Genomic DNA, 20,246 nt, shown 5'->3' on the forward strand with positions numbered 1-20,246 from the left:
ACACACACAAACAACAACTTCTTTTCAGTTTCTGCCTACCAAGTTCACTGACTATGCTTTGGTTGGCCTAGGGCTATAGTAGACAACACTTGCCGAAAGTGCTCTGCAGTGGGACTGAACCCAGAACCAAGTGGTTAGGAAGTAAGCTTCTCACTTCACAGCCTTGTCTGCATGTATTTAGCTGATATTTCTGGCACACTCGACTGGCTTAGCTAAATACATCAGCTTTTTATCTTTTACTTGTTTTTAGTTATTGGGCTGTGGCCTTGCTGGGGCACTACCTTGGATGGTTTTTCGTTGAATGAACGAACTAACCCTAGTACTTTTTTTTTATTTTTAAATCTTCGTAATTTATGCTGTGGGTCTCCTTTGTTGTAAGCACTAGGCTATGGGGATGTAAACAAACCAGCACTGGTTGTTGAACAGTGACTGAAGGATAAAAAGACACATATACACACAGACACACACACATGCGCATTCATACATGGTTCTGGGTTCAGTCCCAATGTGTGACACCTTGGGTAAGTGTTTTCTACTATAGCCTCGGGCCGACCAATGCCTTGTGAGTGGATTTAGTAGATGGAAACTGAAAGAAGCCTGTAGTAGTGGTGGTGGTGGTAGTATTGTTTTTATTGTTAGTAAGAGTAGTAGTAGAAGGCACATTGCTCAGTGGTTAGTGTGTTGCACTCACAATCACAAGGTAGTGAGTTTGATTCCCGGACTGAACTGCGTCTTGTGTTCTTGAGCTAGACACTTTATTTCACGTTGCTCCAGTTCACTCAGCTCTAGAAATGAGTTGCGACGTCACTGGTTCCAAGCTGTATTGGCCCCTTTGCCTTTCCCTTGGATAACATCGGTGGTGTAGAGAGGGGAGGCTGATATGCATGGACGACTGCTGGTCTTCCATAAACAACCTTGCCCAGACTTTGTTGGACAAGGTTGGAGAGGAACTCTCTTAGGTACAATCCCAAGGTCATTCATGACTGAAGGGGGTCTTTATCCTTTACCCTTTTAATACTGATACTAGTAGAGGAGGTGGTGGTGGTGGTGAGAGCAGTATGGTGTTATATATTATGATGTGCACAGAACTCAGTGATGTAAACCAGTTCATCATGAGCTAAACTATTCTGTTGCAAGTAAAAGCAAACCAGATACAGATAGTTTAGCTGGTATAGTCATTGTGGTTTCTCCAATGCTTCTACTTTTGAGTTCAAATCCTCTAGAAGAGAGTGACATTTTTTTGAAAAACAACATTTTGCTTTTCTTAAACTTTTAAAATTATGTGTTTTGTAGACAAGGGATTAATAAAGACAAGGTTATTAAAAGCCCGTCATGCCGTTGGTTATTTCCAAAATTAAGTGAAACGTATATTTTGTTGTGAATATGATCATATACAATTCAAGTGATGGTTTCTAACAAAAACAAGGAGATTATACCAACCCCCATTACTTGACTGAAAAAATTTAAACTTAGAATGCAACTACCAGTAATAAGTAAATACCATTCCTGTCGGTTCCTCTCTCAGGAAAATGGATCTGAAACCAAGGGGTTAAGTGAGAAAAGTTTTTACATCTGATCTCTATGCTGGATATTCTAAAGAGAGCCAATACTTGGCCACTTTGTGAAGTTATCATGGAAAATAGATTAAAAGTAGAAGGTGACATATTTTGGCCATCAGAACACCATTCTAAAACAGCTTTCAAATGGACATTATTGGAGGGGAAAAGAAAGTGGGGAATATTGAAAACTTCATGGTGCAAAATATTCATAACTGGGACGTTAAATGAGGATGATGATGATGATGATGATGCTACGAGAGATGCCAGTATCACATGGCTGGATGCTGAGAAAACTGCAACCAAGAGAATCCAGTAATGGCAACTTGTTGCCTAATCTGTTCAAGAGCTCAGGAGGGACTGAGAGTGAAATGAAAACTAAATAGGTCGGATGAGTTCTTGCTCTCTTAGATGGTGTGAGGACCATAACCTGCTTGTAAATTTTGTTTGTGGCCCCTGGTTTCTATAACTGGATGCACTTCCTAACACTAACACCTTTCCAGTGCACTGAGTGTATTTTTTGTGACACCACGTGCATATATATATATATATATATATATATATATATATATATATGCACGTGTGTGTGTGTTATGGTACAGCCAGCTTTCTTATTGTATTGATATAAGGTCAGCTGTTTCTATTATTTGCGGTACATATAATTATATGATGTGGGTCACCTAAAATTGCCAAAGACTCCAAACTGCTGTATCCATTGTAAATATATGAAAACCTGACAGGTACAGCCAGCTTTCTTATTGTGTTTGATAAGGTCAGCTGTTTCTATTATTTGTTGTACATACCTAATTACTATGGTAAGAAGTGTTTTTAGTTGTAAAGCTGGCTGATTTAGTGGGTCCGGTGTTGCTTGAGAGATGGGCGGGGGGACTATGTTGTGATTGGAGAGTGTGTTTGAGAGTGATGATGATGAGGAAGAGATGGGTGGAGTGTAGTGAGTGTGAGACTGATGAGTATGAAAGGGGGGGGGAGTATTTGCAGTGGTGCTGTGAGTGAGGCTTAATCCTTTAGTATTTAAGACAAACCATACCTGGCCACTATTTCTAGCTGTTTTATGTTCAAATCTTCTGGATCTGGCCTCTCACACCTACCCTATGATGTCATTCTGTGGCTGTGTGGTAAGAAGTTTACTTCCTGACCACATAGCTCTGGATTCAGTCCCACTCTGTGGCAATTTGGGTAATTCTCTTCTCTAGTCTTAAGTCAACCAAAGCCTTGTGAATGGAATTGGTAGATAGAAATTGAAAGAAACCCATCGTATATATATATATATACGATATATATCATTATCATCATCATCATTTAACGTCTGCTTTCCATGCTAGCATGGGTTGGACGATTTGACTGAGGACTGGTGAACCGGATGGCTGCACCAGGCTCCAATCTGATCTGGCAGAGTTTCTACAGATGGATGCCCTTCCTAGCGTATGTTTGTCCCCTACTACTGCTGGACCACCAGTGTTGGTGTGTTTACATCCCTTGTTACTTAATAGTTTGTCAAAAAGAGACCAATTTAAAAATAAAACATGTTGGAGTCGATTTGTTCAACCAAAATTCTTCAAGGTGGGTGCCCAAGCATGGTCACATATCTAATGAGTGAAATAAGTAAAAGATAAAAATGAAAGACATCAAATGATTTGTTTCATATGTATTGTTTACTGATGAGCTTTGTGGTAACTACATCCAGTGATAATCTCAGTTGTAGGGGTTTATTTAGTGAGGGTTGTGTTTTGATGCAGGAAGCGGGGCGAGTGTTGATAAGTTGTAACAACTGTAATTGTTGCATATCTTCATGTAAGGTGGTGAGTTCGATACCTGGTGCCATGTTGAGTTCTTCAGCAAGACGCATTATTTCACATTGCTCCAGTCCACTCAGCTGACAAAAGTTAAGTAGTAACTGTATTTCAAAGGGCCAGCCTTGTCACATTCTACGCCATGCTGAATCTCCTTGAGAACTATGTCTGTGGAGTGCTCAACCACTTGCATGTTAATTTCATGAGCAAGCTGTTCTGTTCGTTGATTGGATCAACTGGATTGCCATTAATACCATTGCAGTGCAGTGCAATATTGTTTCATTGTTGCATGTTATTTTCTTGTATATGCAACTAACATACCAACAGATTAAGAACCACCATTCTGGTACTTTTGAGACTTTGTGTTCAAAATTTAATAAAGTGATTTATATTCTCATGTGAAGACAAACTTCTGATCTTTTGCTTATTTGTTTATTTTTTCCAGGCCCCGCCCCCTATCACCAAAAGCCCAACTTGAACAAGAGAAGCGAATCCGTCGTGAAATTGCCAACAGCAATGAACGGAGACGAATGCAGAGCATCAATGCTGGCTTCCAGTCCCTGAAGACGCTGCTTCCACATCATGCTGGCGAGAAGCTCAGTAAGGTAAGGTGGCAGGATATTGTACCAAACTAGGTAGTGTTATTGTAGATCTGGTTTGATAATCTCTTCTTAGTCAGTGCTATAAAAAAATATTTTTGAATGTTATTTTCAGTCTAGTTTAAGAATAACAGCAGAACATTTACTGTTGGGCTGGCACAAAACCGAGAACAGAGAAAAATTCGAATTGATAAGGACTTCAAGTTTCACCAACTGGATATATATAATGTGTGTGTGTGTGGTAAGAAGTTTGCTTCCCAAGCACCTGACCATGGGTTGAGTCCCACTGGGCAACCGTCTTCTACCGAAGGCCCAGGCCAACCATATCCTTGTGAATGGATTTGGTTGACAGAAATTGAACGAAGCCTGTTGCATGCGTGTGTGAGTGGTTCTGTTTTCAGATGTGTTGTTGATTAGATCCCAGGCCAGCTGCGTTCCAGCTGTGACCATCTTGTCGTTTCCACATGCATAATGGACCAACGTGCACATTATCGAAGGTGTTTTTTAAAGATAAGTGTGGTTCGAGAAGATTTAGCTGTTATTTCCAGCATTTATCATGACCCCTGCAGAGGTTCCTTAGTTGGCTCGAGAACGCACTGTACGTCTTTTAAATGGTGGAAACATGAAAGAGAATCAAAAGTGACTGCTCACAGTGCCTGTCTCTCTCAGATATTCTAAGTGTGAAGTGGGGAGAGTACGTGTGAAGAATTCGATTAAAATTCCTTTTTGTTATTGTATATACAACGAAAAACACACAAAAGAGACACGGAGATTGTGTGAAATGATAGCCGAGAAAGGCGGGAAGAGATAAAACTCTGTGTGTGTGTGTATGTACGTGCTTCTATATTATGTTTGTGTGTCTGTTGTTCACAGACAAAACTGTTGCTGTAGTTATTTTATTTGAGTAGTTTCATTGACAAGTTTCACCTGTCAAGAGATTTTTTTTCTTCTCCCTTCCTTCTGTCTTCTGCTAATGCAACCTCTCTTTAATGCCAGCAGCGGGTAATAATAATAGTACGTGGACAGACTGAAGTTTGGCGGGAGTATATAGCTATTTTAAGGAAGTTAGCAGCAGGATTTAAGCAGTAAAATATAGTGGAAGCAAAGAAGAAAAGCACCATTAACGGAGAGGTGCGAAAGAATCTCATGTTTTGGGCCTTGTCTTTTGTCTGAGTGATGAAGACAGAGAATGTGTTGTCCCTTTGGTTGTAGATGCTTGGGGAAATAAAATCAAACTTACAATAAACTATAACACAAGCTTCTCTCTCTCTTCCTTATTAGACAATGAAGTGAAACAACTGAAATGTTATATTCTTCGTTCCTCAGTGAAATGAAACTTAAGTCGTCCACGAATTCTCTTCTATTGACTTAGATGTAAATACAGACTTGATAAACTATCGAAATTGTCTCGACTTACGAAGTCATTCAGCTTTTAGAAGTAAACAGCCAAAATTCTCCCTTAGATCACAACCGATTGTCTTTAAAGAAAAACAAAAAAACTACATTCGATAGAGTAGTCTAAGATATTATTCCTTTAAAAAAAAGACAGGATGGTCAGCCCTGCAATGCTTTTATGATGGTAGACTTAATCTGTCACCTAGATTAACATAACCACTTTGGTAAAACTGACCGACTTTGGTGGAGTTTACTCTTTGAAAGCATTCGTGCCATGTCTCGGGTTTGCAGATTCCTTCCTCTCTTCTGGAAAAATCTTGGTCAGTGCAGTCCCTGATATGCGCATAATGATATCCTGTCTTGTATATTATAGAATGATCATTGTGGAGGCGCAATGGCCTAATGGTTAGGGCAGCAGACTTGAGGTTGTAGGATCGCGGTTTCGATTCCCAGACCGGGCGTTGTGAGTGTTTATTGAGCGAAAACATTTAAAGCTCCACGAAGTTCCGGCAGGGGATGGTGGCGAACCCTGCTGTGCTCTTTCACCACAACTTTCTCTACTCTTTCTTCCTGTTTCTGTTGTACCTGTATTTCAAAGGGGCCGCCCTTGTCACACTCTGTGTTACACTGAATCTCCTCGAGAACTACGTTAAGGGCACAGGTGTCTGTGGAGTGCTCAGCCACTTGCACGTTAATTTCACGAGCAGGCTGTTCCGTTGATCGGATCAACTGGAACCCTCGTCGTCGTAACCGACGGAGTGCCACGAGAATGATCATTAGTTTTAAATTTGGAGCTAGACAATGAATGCGAAGGGGCGTGGCCTTAGTGGTTTAGGGCGTTTCCCTCATAATCGCAACATCATGATTCCGATTCCCGTACCAGGCGTTGCGTTGTGTTCTTGAGTAGAACATTTCATTTCGCGTTGCTCCGGTGCACTCAGCAGGTTAAAATGTGTAACTCAGCGACTGGCTGGAATGTTGTGACATCGGTTATTTTGTACGCCATGGCAAGTGGGTAAACTGCCCCTGAAACCTAGGACTCGAGACTATTTACCTTTTAAACAATGACTAGAATCCAAAGGAACTAGAGATGGTCTCTGTCGAGAAAAAACTGAGTGAAATAGGACCAGTCGTATGTCGCAAGAAAAGGAAATTTAGCGTATCAACCGAGAGAGGATCTACGAACTCCTTTATTTTCATTGTGTACGGCAGGATTCCACAGATTGAATTAAAAAATAAAAGAGGAAGAAGTACCCTTCATGTTGCAAGAACTCCACGAGGGAACAAAAAAGATCCACTTGAAGTAGAGCTCTTTCCAAAATGTTGGAGCCCACTTCTTATTAACACATAATCTTATGACACTTAGGCAATATGGGAAAGGTGTGTGTGTGTGTATCTATCTATCTATCTATCTATCTATCTATCTATCTATCTATCTATCTATCTATATATATATATATATATATATATATATATATATATATATATATATATATATATATATATATATATATATATAGGAGTGGCTGTGTGGTAAGTAGCTTCCTTACCAACCACATGGTCCCGGGTTCAGTCCCACTGCGTGGCATCTTGGGCAAGTGTCTTCTACTATAGGCCTCGGGCCGACCAAAGCCTTGTGAGTGGATTTGGTAGATGGAAACTGAAAGAAGCCCGTCGTATATATGTATATGTATATATATATATATATGTGTGTGTCTGTGTTTGTCCTCCAAACATCGCTTGACAACCGATGCTGGTGTGTTTATATCTCCGTAACTTAGCGGTTCGGCAAAACAGACCGATAGAATAAGTACTAGGCTTCCAAAGAATAAGTCCTGGGGTCGATTTGGTCGACTAAAGGCGGTGCTCCAGCATGGCCACAGTCAAAAGACTGAAACAAGTAAATATATATATATATATATATATATATATATATATATATATATAACGGGTGTATAAAGTAGGTAGAGTGTTGGATAAAATAAAAATGTTTTGCAGTAATTCGTGTCAAGTTGGAATCCTGTTGTGGTCGACTCTTACTTTTGCATCTTCCTTGGTTCAATAAAATAGAATTACTAACCCTTTTATGTCACTTTTGAGTTGTTTGTAAATACTCCTCTACCTTAAACCGCACTTTTTTCCGTGAGTTAAATGTCCCCCAAAAAATCAATCTACGTTTTATAAACACAGAGTTGGGGTTTGTATTGCTGTTGAGGGCCTGCTAAACCTGAAGTGTATCTTATTAGTCTTGGGTCAATAAAATAAAATTACGAACCTGGGAATTGATGTAACAAGCGTTTACACTCAACCCTCCCTATACACACACACACACACACACACACACATATATATATATATGTATATATATATATGTATATATATATATGTATATATATATATATATATATATATATATATATATTGTTGCTTTCTATTTATGTAAGAGATTATTTCCAGTTTCTTCGAAGCTGACTGCATTCATCCCTTTGAAGTCAGCACTTTATATGCCAGTCAGCTGCTGGGAGATCAATTAAAAATAGTCCGCGCTCTCCTTAATAATTGTGATCTTGTGGCAATATTAGAGATCATTAATTTACAAACAGTATACAGTTCAAATGTAAATAAATTGGTTTACTGTGAGGGAAATGTCTTTCCAACACAAAGAACCTTCGTTAGACGTCACCGTTTTATGTCACTTTTGAGTTTGTTTGTAAATACTCTCCTACCGCACTTTTTTTTCCGTAAGTTAAATGTCCCAAAAAATCAATCTACATTTTATAAACACAAAGTTGGGGTTTGTATTGCTGTTGAGGGCCTGCTCAACTTGAAGTGTATCTTATTAGCCGTTATATACGCTAAGTACCTGTGCAGCTAGTTTCCCCCTGTGTTTACTATCATTTTGTATTAGGGTTCCTTTCCATTGCAAATCAAATATGATTTTATAATATTTTTCATAGAAAAAAAGAAAAGAAAAGAAAAACCCCTATCACCTGAATATAAATACAATATCGATAATGCGTTGCTAACGGCCTTATCCTGTTATCTTACTAATATGTAATATCCTAGTCTAGTTTTAAATGTTTAATTGGAAATTAAATAAATGCCCTTTGCAGTATTTAATTTAGTTCGTTTGTGTTCCTATTTTAAACCTTGCCGTAGTCGATTTCCACTACGTTTATCCTTCCGACAGATATGTTTATTATTGTTTTGTGTTTAAGCATGTTGAATGGCTTAACATAGAAGCACCCGCAATGGTGTGCGTGCGCGATGTGTGTTAGGAATAGAGAAGATATATTGTGAGAGAAAGAGAGAGAGGAAAAGAGACCTTCCATAAGGACACATGGCAAAATAGTGGGAGATATCTATAATATATATATATATATATATATATATATATATATATATATATATATATGAAAGAGAGAGAGAGGGTGGAGAGGAATCTGTTGAAAACATTAAGGGAAGAAAAGAAACGAAATAGATAAAGAGGGGACTGGCAGTTTTACTGACTCACTGAGTGGAGGAGGTATTGTTACACAGGTAGGAGGAGAAAGCAGTGAAAGGCAGATACATAAATATAAAAAAAAAGAGGTATAGGTGGAGAGAGGAGACAAAGAAAGGGTAAAGTTCACTGGAAGAGTAGAGAAATAGAAGGGGAGGAGGAGAAGAGAAAGACCAGCGTGAGAAGAAAAATTGAAGGTGAAAGGAAGAGATTAGGAAGAAAACGGGGAGTTCTCAGGCAGAAACGAGAAAACTAGTACACCAAAATTTCGGAGGACAAGTGCTAGGCTTTGTGAAGGGTGTGACTATTGAACTGCTGTTCTCGCAATAGCGCCATAGTCTATCTAGGACTCCATTAGTTGGTATCCTTTTTTTAAAAAAAGCCTTTAAAGTAGGATTTAAGCTCATTCTGTCGTTGGTTCGTAATATATGTTGTATTTGTGAGGGTTCGTGAAAATTGAAGGCGGAAAAACTGGTTTAAAAGAGAATGAGGAAATTTGAAAGTAAAAAAGGAAGACGGCGAAAAGCTAAAGGAAGTATAAGGTACAAAAGTAAAGGGCTTTGTAAGAAAGGGACAGGCAGTAAGTATAAATTGTGGATTTAGGACACAGGTGTGAGATATATATATATATATATATTATGAGCGAGATCGTTGCCAGTGCCCCTGGACTGGCTTGTGCGGGTGGCACATAAAAGACACCATTTCGAGCGTGGCCGTTTTCGTGCGGGTGACACGTAAAAGCACCCACTACACTCTCTGAGTGGTTGGCGTTAGGAAGGGCATCCAGCTGTAGAAACTCTGCCAAATCAGACTGGAGCCTGGTGTTGCCATCCGGTTTCACCAGTCCTCAGTCAAATCGTCCAACCCATGCTAGCATGGAAAGCGGACGTTAAACGATGATGATGATGATGATGATGATATATATATGTGTGTGTGTGTGTATGCTAGTGTTGTTAGGAAACAGCGTTAGGGACACAGGAAGTGAGCGGTAGTAAAAGTTGCATGCAAGAATAGGAAGGGAGAGATAAGCACAGTGAGAAAAGATTGGTGGTGGTGAGGATATGAAGCTTATTGTACAATGTAATAAAAGAAAAACAAAAACAAAAAAAACACCTGTCGGAGGGACAAACTAAAACTCTGGATCAGTCAGCATGGAGAGAAGAGTAACATTAACCTCTCTGTGTGTCGCTCCTTCTCTCCTTCCATATACTTCGTGCGTACACAGACACATACGTCTCAATACACACACACACACACACTCTATATCTCCCCCTTCGAATACAATCTCATTCACTCGGGCGCACACTCAAATTGTATATACACACACATGTGGGTTATACGCACAATTATATACATGCACTTTACACATTTCAAACATCTATTCATACGTTTATTTCACTTGCATGAACACACACACACACACTTACACTCGTATTTCATGCGCACACCACGAGTGTTGATAACATTTCTGCCGTCCTTTTTCTTCCATCCACCCCATGTTCTCTCACGCCTCGTATGTTCGGTTGACAGACACCTAACACCATCTATTCATAACATCCACATTCACGCACAATTTCACACACATACATGCACAATTACTTCTGCATTCACACACAATTACGTAAATATAGACGGAGGCTAGTTGTGTGTTTGTACTTTATCTTCAATTGTGAACGCGGGGACATGTCAGTACTTGTCTTTTGTCTCTGACACAATATCTACAAGATAATACGGAGACTGAATAGATTTTAAGTGATTAAACTGTTTCCACCTTCATTGCTCCTCCCTATCAAATCTATCTACAGGCATACCTCAACTTAGGTTGTTTTCGATTTACGCGTTTGTTTTACCTTTTTTAAGAAATTAATGGTAAAAATAAAACCTAACTTTAGTAGTCGATTTATCCGATTCATGCCAGTTCCTGTGAATGTATTTAATAGCATAAAAAGTGTTGTAAACAACATCTGAAAACCAACACTAACGCGGGAAATCGAATAAAATCCATGTGAAAGTATGTATAAATCATTTATTAAAACACGATATAAGCTAATAAATTGATAAAAGAAAAATATCTCCATGGTACGTCGTTTTTCGAGTTAAGTCGCACACCTCGACCGAAGTTGACGTTACCTGTATTTGTTTTATCCGTAGTCATTTGACTACGGCCATACTGGGGCACCGCCGTGTAGCATTTTTTTAGTCAAACAAATCGACTCCCTCCAGGACTTGTTTTAAATATTAAGCAAATATAGTAGACAAAACCATCTGTCGTGGGAATCACTCCGGCATGGAAGTAGAGAAGTAATGTTAACCCGTCTGTCTCTCTCCTACTTCACATATAAACAGATTTTCTCCACACACACCTCTCTCTTTCTCTCTCTCTCTCTCTCTCTCTCTCTCTCTCTCTCTCTCTCTCTCCTATCACCTATAACAGACACGCACTGTATGCTGTATATATTCATGTGAGTTTAATCTTGCTATTTGTTAAAATACAGCTATAATTGTCAAACCGCTGAATTACGGAACATCACAGTGTAAACAAACATACGAACATAGACTCGCGCACATGTATACACACTCACACACGCAGAGAGAGAGAGAGAGAGAGAGAGGAAGGATCTTTTATCTTTTGTTTCAGTCATAGGCTTGTGGCCATGCTGGAGCACCATTTTGAAAGGTTGAACAGCTTGATCCCACTTTTTTTAAACGTCTATTCTTCTGTCTTTTTGCCAAACTGCTGAGTTACGGGGACGTAGACAAACCAACACAAGTTGTCAAGAGACACGCATACGATAGGCTTCTACACAGTCTCCTGCCCACTAAAACCCACTCACATGGTATTAATCGTTCCGGGGCTGTAGTAGAAGACACTTGCTCAAGGTACTGTGGTGGGTCCGAACCCAAAGGCACACGTGGTTACAAAAGCAAGCTTCTTAACCACACAGCAATACCTGCGTTTCTCTGGTCGTTTACAAATCTAATTAGTATACAGTAATCCTTGGACATATCGCGGTTTATTAATTAAGCTTGCGTCGATAAAAAAAAAAAATATATGCAAATTATAAAAAAACAATCTTTTCCACTCTAGGCACAAGGCCTGAAATTTTGTGGGAAAAGTAAAGTCGATGACATCGACCCCCAGTACTTAACTTATCGACACCGAAAGGGTGAAAGGCAAAATCGACCTCGGCGGAATTTGAACTCAGATGAATTATCGCTAATCATTTCGCCCGGCGTGCTAACGATTGTGCCAGCTCGCCACCTTAAATTATCAGAATTATAATAATAATAAAATTGTATATATACAGTACAGTAGTGTTTCTACTTCGCGGAGGGGGGTGGAGTGGAACGAACACTCGCAATAGTCGGGGGATTACTTAGGTCAGGGGTGTTTTGAAGAGGGGCAGTTCTTTCTCTTCTTACTGTTCACCTATACCCTTCCTGATGCCATCCACCAAACATCCCCAAGTCCAGACATGTTTGGGCAAAGTAGAAACAAGTCACACCATATGAATGAACCGTTTGTTTACAAAGATGGCACAACATATGAAAGCATGTCAAGAAATCGGGACGTGCTTTCGCGGTGGACTGCAAACAAAAGACACCGTCTGCAAGGCCATTGTTTACAACTGGCGAACACATGTTGACGAGGAGAGGAAATACAAACGAACACAAACACACAAGCACATACGCGCGCGCGTTTCAGTTTCCAATCTATCAAACCCATTCACAATCTTTGGTTGATCAGGTGCCTTAGTAGAAGACACAGCTCAAGGTGACACAAAGTGGGACTGAACCTGAAACTACGTAGTTGGAAAGCGAACTTCTTAACCACATGGCTGTGCCTGCTCCTCTCTGTGTGTGTGTGTGTGTGAGATTCATACTAGTGTTTTCAGCACTATTCTTTGTTTTGTCTTTCAAATTGTAGCTGAATAATAACATTTTATTGTCACCAAATTAATCATTGTCATTAATATTAGACGTGTTAATTAAATGCAATGTCACCATCTGAAAGCTGATGCGAACCTATTCAGCATGTCTAATAATAACACCGATTGGTGACAATAACATTCTTAAAAAAACAATAAGTGTGTTTTGTATACACATGACACTGTTTGGAAAACAATTTGACCACCAACGTGGTGGTGTTTGCCGTATATCGGTCGATGTCGTATGTACTGCACCAACATGATAGCAAATCCATGTCACTTGTCTCTTCGAGTTCATCTTAATGACAATGACACCGTCATAAATATTCCTTGAGCCAAAAGGGACTCTCTACGCCTGTGGTTTCAACCATTTTTTCTTTATCAACGGACCCCATTGATTACAATTTTAATCTGGCGGACACCAATAGCCATTCGTTGTTTAAAAACTAATTTTATAGATACTCAACCTTTCAAAATTCCTATTTTGTTAATCACACATTCCCTTGTGTAGGCTGAACTATTTAAAACGCTTGAGAAAGAAACACGTGTCTTACAAAATACATTTGAAGCAAAAGTTTTTCATGGACCCATAAAATACTATTGTGGACCCAATTTACTATTTTGCTTTCTTGTGTGGATCCCTCAAACTCTTATTCGGACCACTGCGCTATATGGTCATTTGACTTGCTAGAAATAGGAACTATATCCCCGTCGGTCTACATCCTCATCGGTCCTCCATACCCTACTCAGTTTTTAAAGTTGTAGTCTGCCTTGCCTTGAGGGAACACCTCATCTCCGCCATTTATCTTTCCACAGCTCATTCTGATAATGTTCACCCTCTCTTCTAAATGTGAGTAGCCTTGGAGAACCTCTACAAGAACCTGTTCTACCCATCGCTTCTCTTAAACTTCAATCCCTCGTTTAAAGCCTAATCTAAAGCCGATACATCTCCCTCGGGGTTCGTAGTCTTGTGAGCTGCAATAGCTACCTCAATAGTGCTGGCGGCGACACAAGGAAACATCCACTAAGGTCATCCTGCCATAGAAAATCCTGTCAAAGCATACGTTAGGAGCACGATGAAATCCTTGAACCTATGATAAAAGATCTTCCGGCCGTGACCATCCATTTTTTAAAAACTAAAATCTTTGACAACAATCAGAAGTTTGACTGTTATTTCTAGCAGACCGAGTGGCCACGTGGATGGACTTGTTTATGTTTACAGGAGTTCTGACGTGACTATTCCCGCATTTTTTTCAAGCGTATTACAGTGCAGGCATGAACAGTCATTTCCGAAAAGGGGACGCATGAGACATGGCGGGCCGCACGACTAAAACGAAATTCAAGATAATTTTTAATTGGCGTGCCGACCCACAGGCCACAGTTTGCCCATGATAGACTTAGTGCAATACAAGAAAGAATTTCGATGCAATTATCTTATACCTAGCTATTCTATCTACGATGTTGAGACATTAATTATCTTGTATGATTATTACTTAAAGGGAGGGGTTGTTTATGAAAAGAAAATTTGATGTTTTATTTATTTCATCGCTAAAAACATGAAACTCATTGAGCAGAAGTTTTAATTTAACATTTAAATATTTTAAACAAGAACGGAATTCCTGTTTCTCTGTCGTAGCTAAATCGGTAGCGTTCCGATCGAGAAGTCTCCGCTTCAGTTTCTTTTTGGCAAGCGGTGTTCAATTCCAGCTTCAGACACAAAAAGCTAAACAAAGAGGAAAAGAAATAGACCTGTGTAGTTTTAAATGATATCTTCGCAGATATGGCAGTGTAGTTAAGAAGTTCGTTTTGCAACCACGTGGTTTCAGGTTCGGTCCCACTGCTCGGCATCTTGGTCTTGTGTCTTCTCCTATTGTCCCGGGCTGACCAATACTTTGTAAATGAATGTGGTTATATAGAAACTGTGGGGAAGCTCGTCTTGTGTGTGTTTGTTTAGTGTGTTAATGACACCGTAACTTAGCGGTTCGGTAAAAGAAACTGATAGAATAAAACAGTACCAGCCAGAACAAAAAGAAGTACTGGATTCAATTTTTTTTACTAAACCTATCCAGGCGATGCTCTACCTAGCTTGGCCGCAGTCCAGTGCTTGAAACAAATAAAAGGTATGAAGTTTAAAAAAAAAAAAAATCTATACCTAAAGATCGATGTTTAGCTCTATGAGATTCGAACTCGCGACGTATAGAACCGGAAGTACTACAAGGGTATATATTTTTTGCCCGATATTCTAACGATGTTGTCAAACCACTCGCTTTCGCTTGATAGTATTTCTAAGTAATTATAATGTTGCGCTAGCTTCACTCCATCGATATTGTTGTCATAGTGATATAAGCAGTGCGCAGCAATGCGGCCTCTCGCCTCTTACACGCGCATATATAGGCGCAAGATAACTCACAGCAGTCTCCACCACCATTATCAAACAACACATGCTACCCTACAGGGGTACCTATACAACCAACTCCAAGAGACCTTCCTGTACCTCTAGTCTAGCCGCAACATAATCTGCTTAAGCTAAAACTGGATTTTGTGGAAATTATGTAAATGGCGTTGCAAAGGCTTGTCCCTTCCCTCTGCACCTTCGAGCTGAATATCAGAAATTCATTATAATAAACAATTATATATTTAACAATTATAATAATCCTTTCTACTGAAGGCATAAGGTTTGAAATTTTGGGGGAAGGGGCTTGTCGATTACGTCGGCGGCCTCTGTGTTCAACTGGTACTTTGTTTTATCGACCCTGAAAGGATAAAAGCAAAATCGAACTCGATTTTGCCTTTCATCTCTTCGCTGTTGGTGTAATCGACTTTCCCCTCCCCCTCAAAATTGCTGGCTTTCTGCCAAAATTAGAAATCACAATCCTTATTTAATATACACACACACACTTGTAATAATATCTCTTGTATGTAATATATTTAATATGTATATTTGATGCATATAGAGTATAAAATACACACAGGTGTTTATATATATACATACGCATACGTTGTAGTATCAAATGTAAACAACGTGACAGGCTGTGTGCTTCAGATTATATACATATACATGCTATGTGTGTGTATAGAGACGCACGCACTTTATGTCCCAGACTTCTATGTAGCTGTAGCTTATGTGCGCGTGCGTTTGACCGCCTCCCATGCTGTCTTCTTCCACACATGGTCTGTGCAACATTGACGGAGGTGGAAGTTGTGCTGTGTTTAAATGTCTGTTTTAGGTTCAAAGATCGTTTCCCCGCTAAAGTTTACATGGTGACTGTATATCTGTTGCCATTTTTTTTTTAATGATGTCTCTGACTATCTTCAACTGGTTACAATTACATAGATCTCCTGATATTACATTTGAATGACTGCTTTGCTAGCAGTGTGTTCACACACACACACACACAGCTTCCTGCTACTAATTTTACTACTCGTTATCTCCACCACGTGTTAACCGCTCGCATTGCTCCCTTCCAGCACCTTCTCATCTACATGTTCTTACGATTTCTTTAGCCGAACCGCTACGCTACGAAGAGAGAAGGGAGGCGTAAACAAACCGATACCGGTTATCAAGCAGCGGTGGTAGGAACACACACACACACACGTATATATACGGCGGGCTTATACACATTTTCCGCCGACCAAATTCACTCACCAGGCGTTGGTCGGTCCGGTGCTATAATAAAAGACACTTTCCTATTATGCCGCGCGGCGGGAGCGAACCCGAGCTTCTTAACCACACAGCCATTCCTGCGCCTATTTATATACCACACCTATAATGCCAAGCTTTTATAATAAATTCGTTCGCGTTTTTTGTGCTTATATGCAAGGGGTGTGGGTGTAATGCTGAAATACATTCAATACCCTGTAGGGTGGGGTTAAGGTAACAGGGAAAGGATTTAGAATCACTTGTGTACTGCATCGTTTGAAGATGTTGCTATTATTTCTAGAGGGTCGAGCAAGCACATAGAACGTTTTTCGATAGTATGATATAAACAAATAGTTACTTAAATCCTGGTCAGTCCTGTGACGGGGCAGGCCTAGCAGTGACCACCCCGTCTTCCCATACGCAGGACTCCCAGCACAACGTGTCCTCTCCTAAGATCGTCTGGGTGCGAGTTGGAGAAAGTTTTCGTTGCTATCTCTAAAAAAAATCTGCGTGGGTGTAAGTGTTAAAATATGGGACATCGCATTCATGATCTTCGTAAAACAGTGTCTACGACATTAGACGAAAGGGAAAGGAAAAACCTCAATAAACGACTGATTAGATGGATATATTTTTTGTATTTGTTTCATTGTTTTATCGACAATATTGAATAAAACGTGTTGTTTTTTTGTTCACGTATGTTGTATCGCCTTTTATTATGCACACCACATTGTCGTTGTCTACAAATTAGGTACTTAATGCGACTTGTTTTTGTGTGATTATCATAACTATTCATTTACAGTAATTAAATGAAATGTAACTTTTCTCTCCCGCCCTCTACCAATATATAAACTATTTAGTTGATCTCTCAGGATATATAATTATTGGTACGTTTTTCTATTTATAGTCGGCAGGAGTTTACAGTGACTCAAGGGCCTAGAGTTTCGTTCGTTAGAAACTCGGTCTGTAACTTTTGATTTTATTAATAGTTTTTAAAAAAATCCCTATATATACTTATGTTTTGAATTCTATTTTCCTATTTGCTCCACCAAATCTTATTATTATAGGTAGCTATTTTATATCAGTGAATTGTTTTAAGTTCTGTTTGCAACCACGTGGTTCTCGAAGCGACCGCACTGCATAGCAACTTATTGTCGGTAGTGAAATGTGGTAACATAACATAGCGCGCGCGAGAGAGAGATTGAACCTATGTAGATGCGTGTGTGAACGTATGGATGTATGTATGTATATGTGAATATACAAATAATATGTGAATATATGCATATATACGTACATGTATGTACATACCTACATCTACATGTATATATAGATGCATATCTGGGTACAGGGCGTCACAAAATATATATGTGAATATATATATGTCTAGTATAAGTTTCCGTTTTCGCTACATTCCATTGTTTTTTTTGCCTTTCTACCTTGCAAGGCCGATGAAAGAAGTATTTGAGATTGACAGATTATACCCTTCACCCAGATTGTGTGACCTTGTGCCTATCTTTTTAAGAAATGATGTACTCCAGCAAGGCCGCAACTATTAATAAAACAGGCTGAAGAGTTGTAGTAGTAGTAGTAGTAAAGAGAGAGAGAGGGTTTATAAAGTGGTCTACTGAAAATACGTTATATTCTACTCTTATCATCAGATTGCGGCCATACTGGGGCACTGCTTTGGAAGGTTTAGCCCATCAAATCAACCCGATTACTTATTTTATCGATCACTTTTTGCTAAAAGGCAAAGTTATGGAGATTAAACACACGCGCGCGCGCATGCGCAACAAGCTTCTAAGTTTTTGACCTTTGCCTTTCATCCTTTCAGGGTTGATGAAATAAAGTACCAGTCACATACTCGGGTCGATGGTGTCGACTAACCACCTCCTCCACTGGCCTTGTGCCTAAGTCAGAAAGGTTTGGAGGGGGTGGCTTGGCAGAATAGAACTCCAGACAAACTGCCTTGTGATATTTCTTCCAACACATTATGTTCTGAGTTCAAATCCCGCTGAGATCAGCTTTGCCTTTCATCCTCTTGTGGGTCTTTCTTGGATTTTTTTTAGACTGTAACCACGGTTGGGCACCGCTTTGAAGAATTTTTCGGTTGACTGAACTGACCCCAGTACTTTTTTTTTTTTTTTTTTTTTTTTTTTTTTAAGCCTGGTACCTAGGTGGGGCCCAGTTAGAATTTTCTTCAGGTCGAGTAGCCCATCCTGCTCAAAAGGTCCCTGAATAAGGTTTGTTTAAGGATGTTGAGCAAAACACCCATGTTTTCAAAGGTGAATTATTCAAACCCCAAAGACTTCCTCTCAACACATGGCTATGGTGTTCCCCCACTACTTCTGCTCATGATCAGAGATGCACATATCATCAGCCACCAAGGGATATGCTCAACTGGTTATGGTCAAACAACTGACAAGAAAATCCGTGGTATTGAGCAGAATATTTGCAGTAGCCCATCTTTTTATACCAAGACAAACCAATGTACATGATAACACTTCCGATCAGTTAAGATCAGAAGCCATGAGAGCTACTGCCTGGTACTATCAAGCCATTTTATTATTATTATTATTATTATTATTATTAGTGGTGATATTAGTAAATGACTCAGTCTCATTGCCCCCTCCCTTATATATTTGTTGCATAATGTTCATATGTGCATACACATGTACACAAACACACACGCCCATGTGTGTGCATGTAATTACGTACACCCAAGTATATGTACTACATATATGTGTTATATATCTCGACATTAAGTTGCTGCACACTGCACACATGTGCATCTAGACGAGATGATGGTTTATTAATTAGTCCAACAAAAATCAATTGTTCACTTCCAACTAGTGCAGTTCAGTCCAGACAGGTCCTTCATTGGATCTGATCAGTTCTATATATAGCCTCTGGTTTTTCACTAGCTACTGTTGCTATGAAGAAGATCCAATGGATTACAAACTCTGTGTGTGCGTGTGAGAGAGAGAAGTGTAGGTAGATGGTGAGATGTGTTTTTACTTGGTACACTAAGAATGACTTTTAATTAAAACCAAGCTTGTACACAGAGATAGGTGCAATCTCCCCCCTCTCTCTCTCTCCCCCTCTCTCTCTCTCCCCCTCTCATCTCTCTCCCTTTCTCTCTCTTATATGCTTGGCTGTGTAGATAAGGAGTTCTTTTTACAACCATTTGGTTTCAGGTTCCATCCCACTGCATGCTGTCTTGGACAAGTGTCTTCCGTTATAGCCTTGTGAATGGATTTAGTAGATGGAAACGCTAAAGCCTGTTAGTTGTGTGTGTGTGCCTGTATGTCTGTACACATGTGTTGTATATCTTTTATATCTCTGTAATTGTCTCAGTCATTAGACTGTGGCCATACTGGGACACCGCATATATGTGAATCTGCATGTGTGTGTGAGTGTCTTTGTATTCGTGTATGTGTATACCTGCATATATGTGTAACTGCATGTATATATGTGTGTGTGTATTGTGTGCCTGTATGTCTGTGCATGCTTGTAAATGTGTGTGTATGTGTTTCAAAATTTTTTAAAACCTGCTTTACAGTCCTGCCCATGCTTCCACGGGTGGGAAGATTTTTATACACAAGAGGAATTGTTTTCACAGCTGCATGACCCCCCCCCCCCCCGCTCTCCCATGGCATCTCTACAGCATTTCCCACTCCCTAAACACGCATAAAATCCTGTCTATTGAACCTGTGATCTAATTCTTTCCACTCTGAACTGAACTATTTTCCCTTCATGTGGCCAACATGTGGAAGTTGAACCTGAACATAAGCCACATTGATGTCACAGATTTATTTTT

The 20,246-nt window shown here is 39.6% G+C and overlaps 1 protein-coding gene across 2 annotated transcripts in view; it reads left to right on the forward strand.

Moving 5' to 3' along the window:
• The window catches only part of LOC106867893 (uncharacterized), a 93,947-nt gene that overhangs the window by 65,317 nt on the left and 8,384 nt on the right, over positions 1 to 20,246 (forward strand). For both annotated transcript variants that reach the window (XM_014912960.3, XM_089358026.1), the window contains exon 2: positions 3,813 to 3,972. In XM_014912960.3, the coding sequence (XP_014768446.3) occupies positions 3,813 to 3,972 (160 nt within the window). The remainder of the gene's footprint in view (positions 1 to 3,812; positions 3,973 to 20,246) is intronic.

This window comes from Octopus bimaculoides, chromosome 9, assembly GCF_046866305.1.
Source record: "Octopus bimaculoides isolate indiv1 chromosome 9, ASM4686630v1, whole genome shotgun sequence".
Lineage (NCBI taxonomy): Eukaryota > Metazoa > Mollusca > Cephalopoda > Octopoda > Octopodidae > Octopus > Octopus bimaculoides.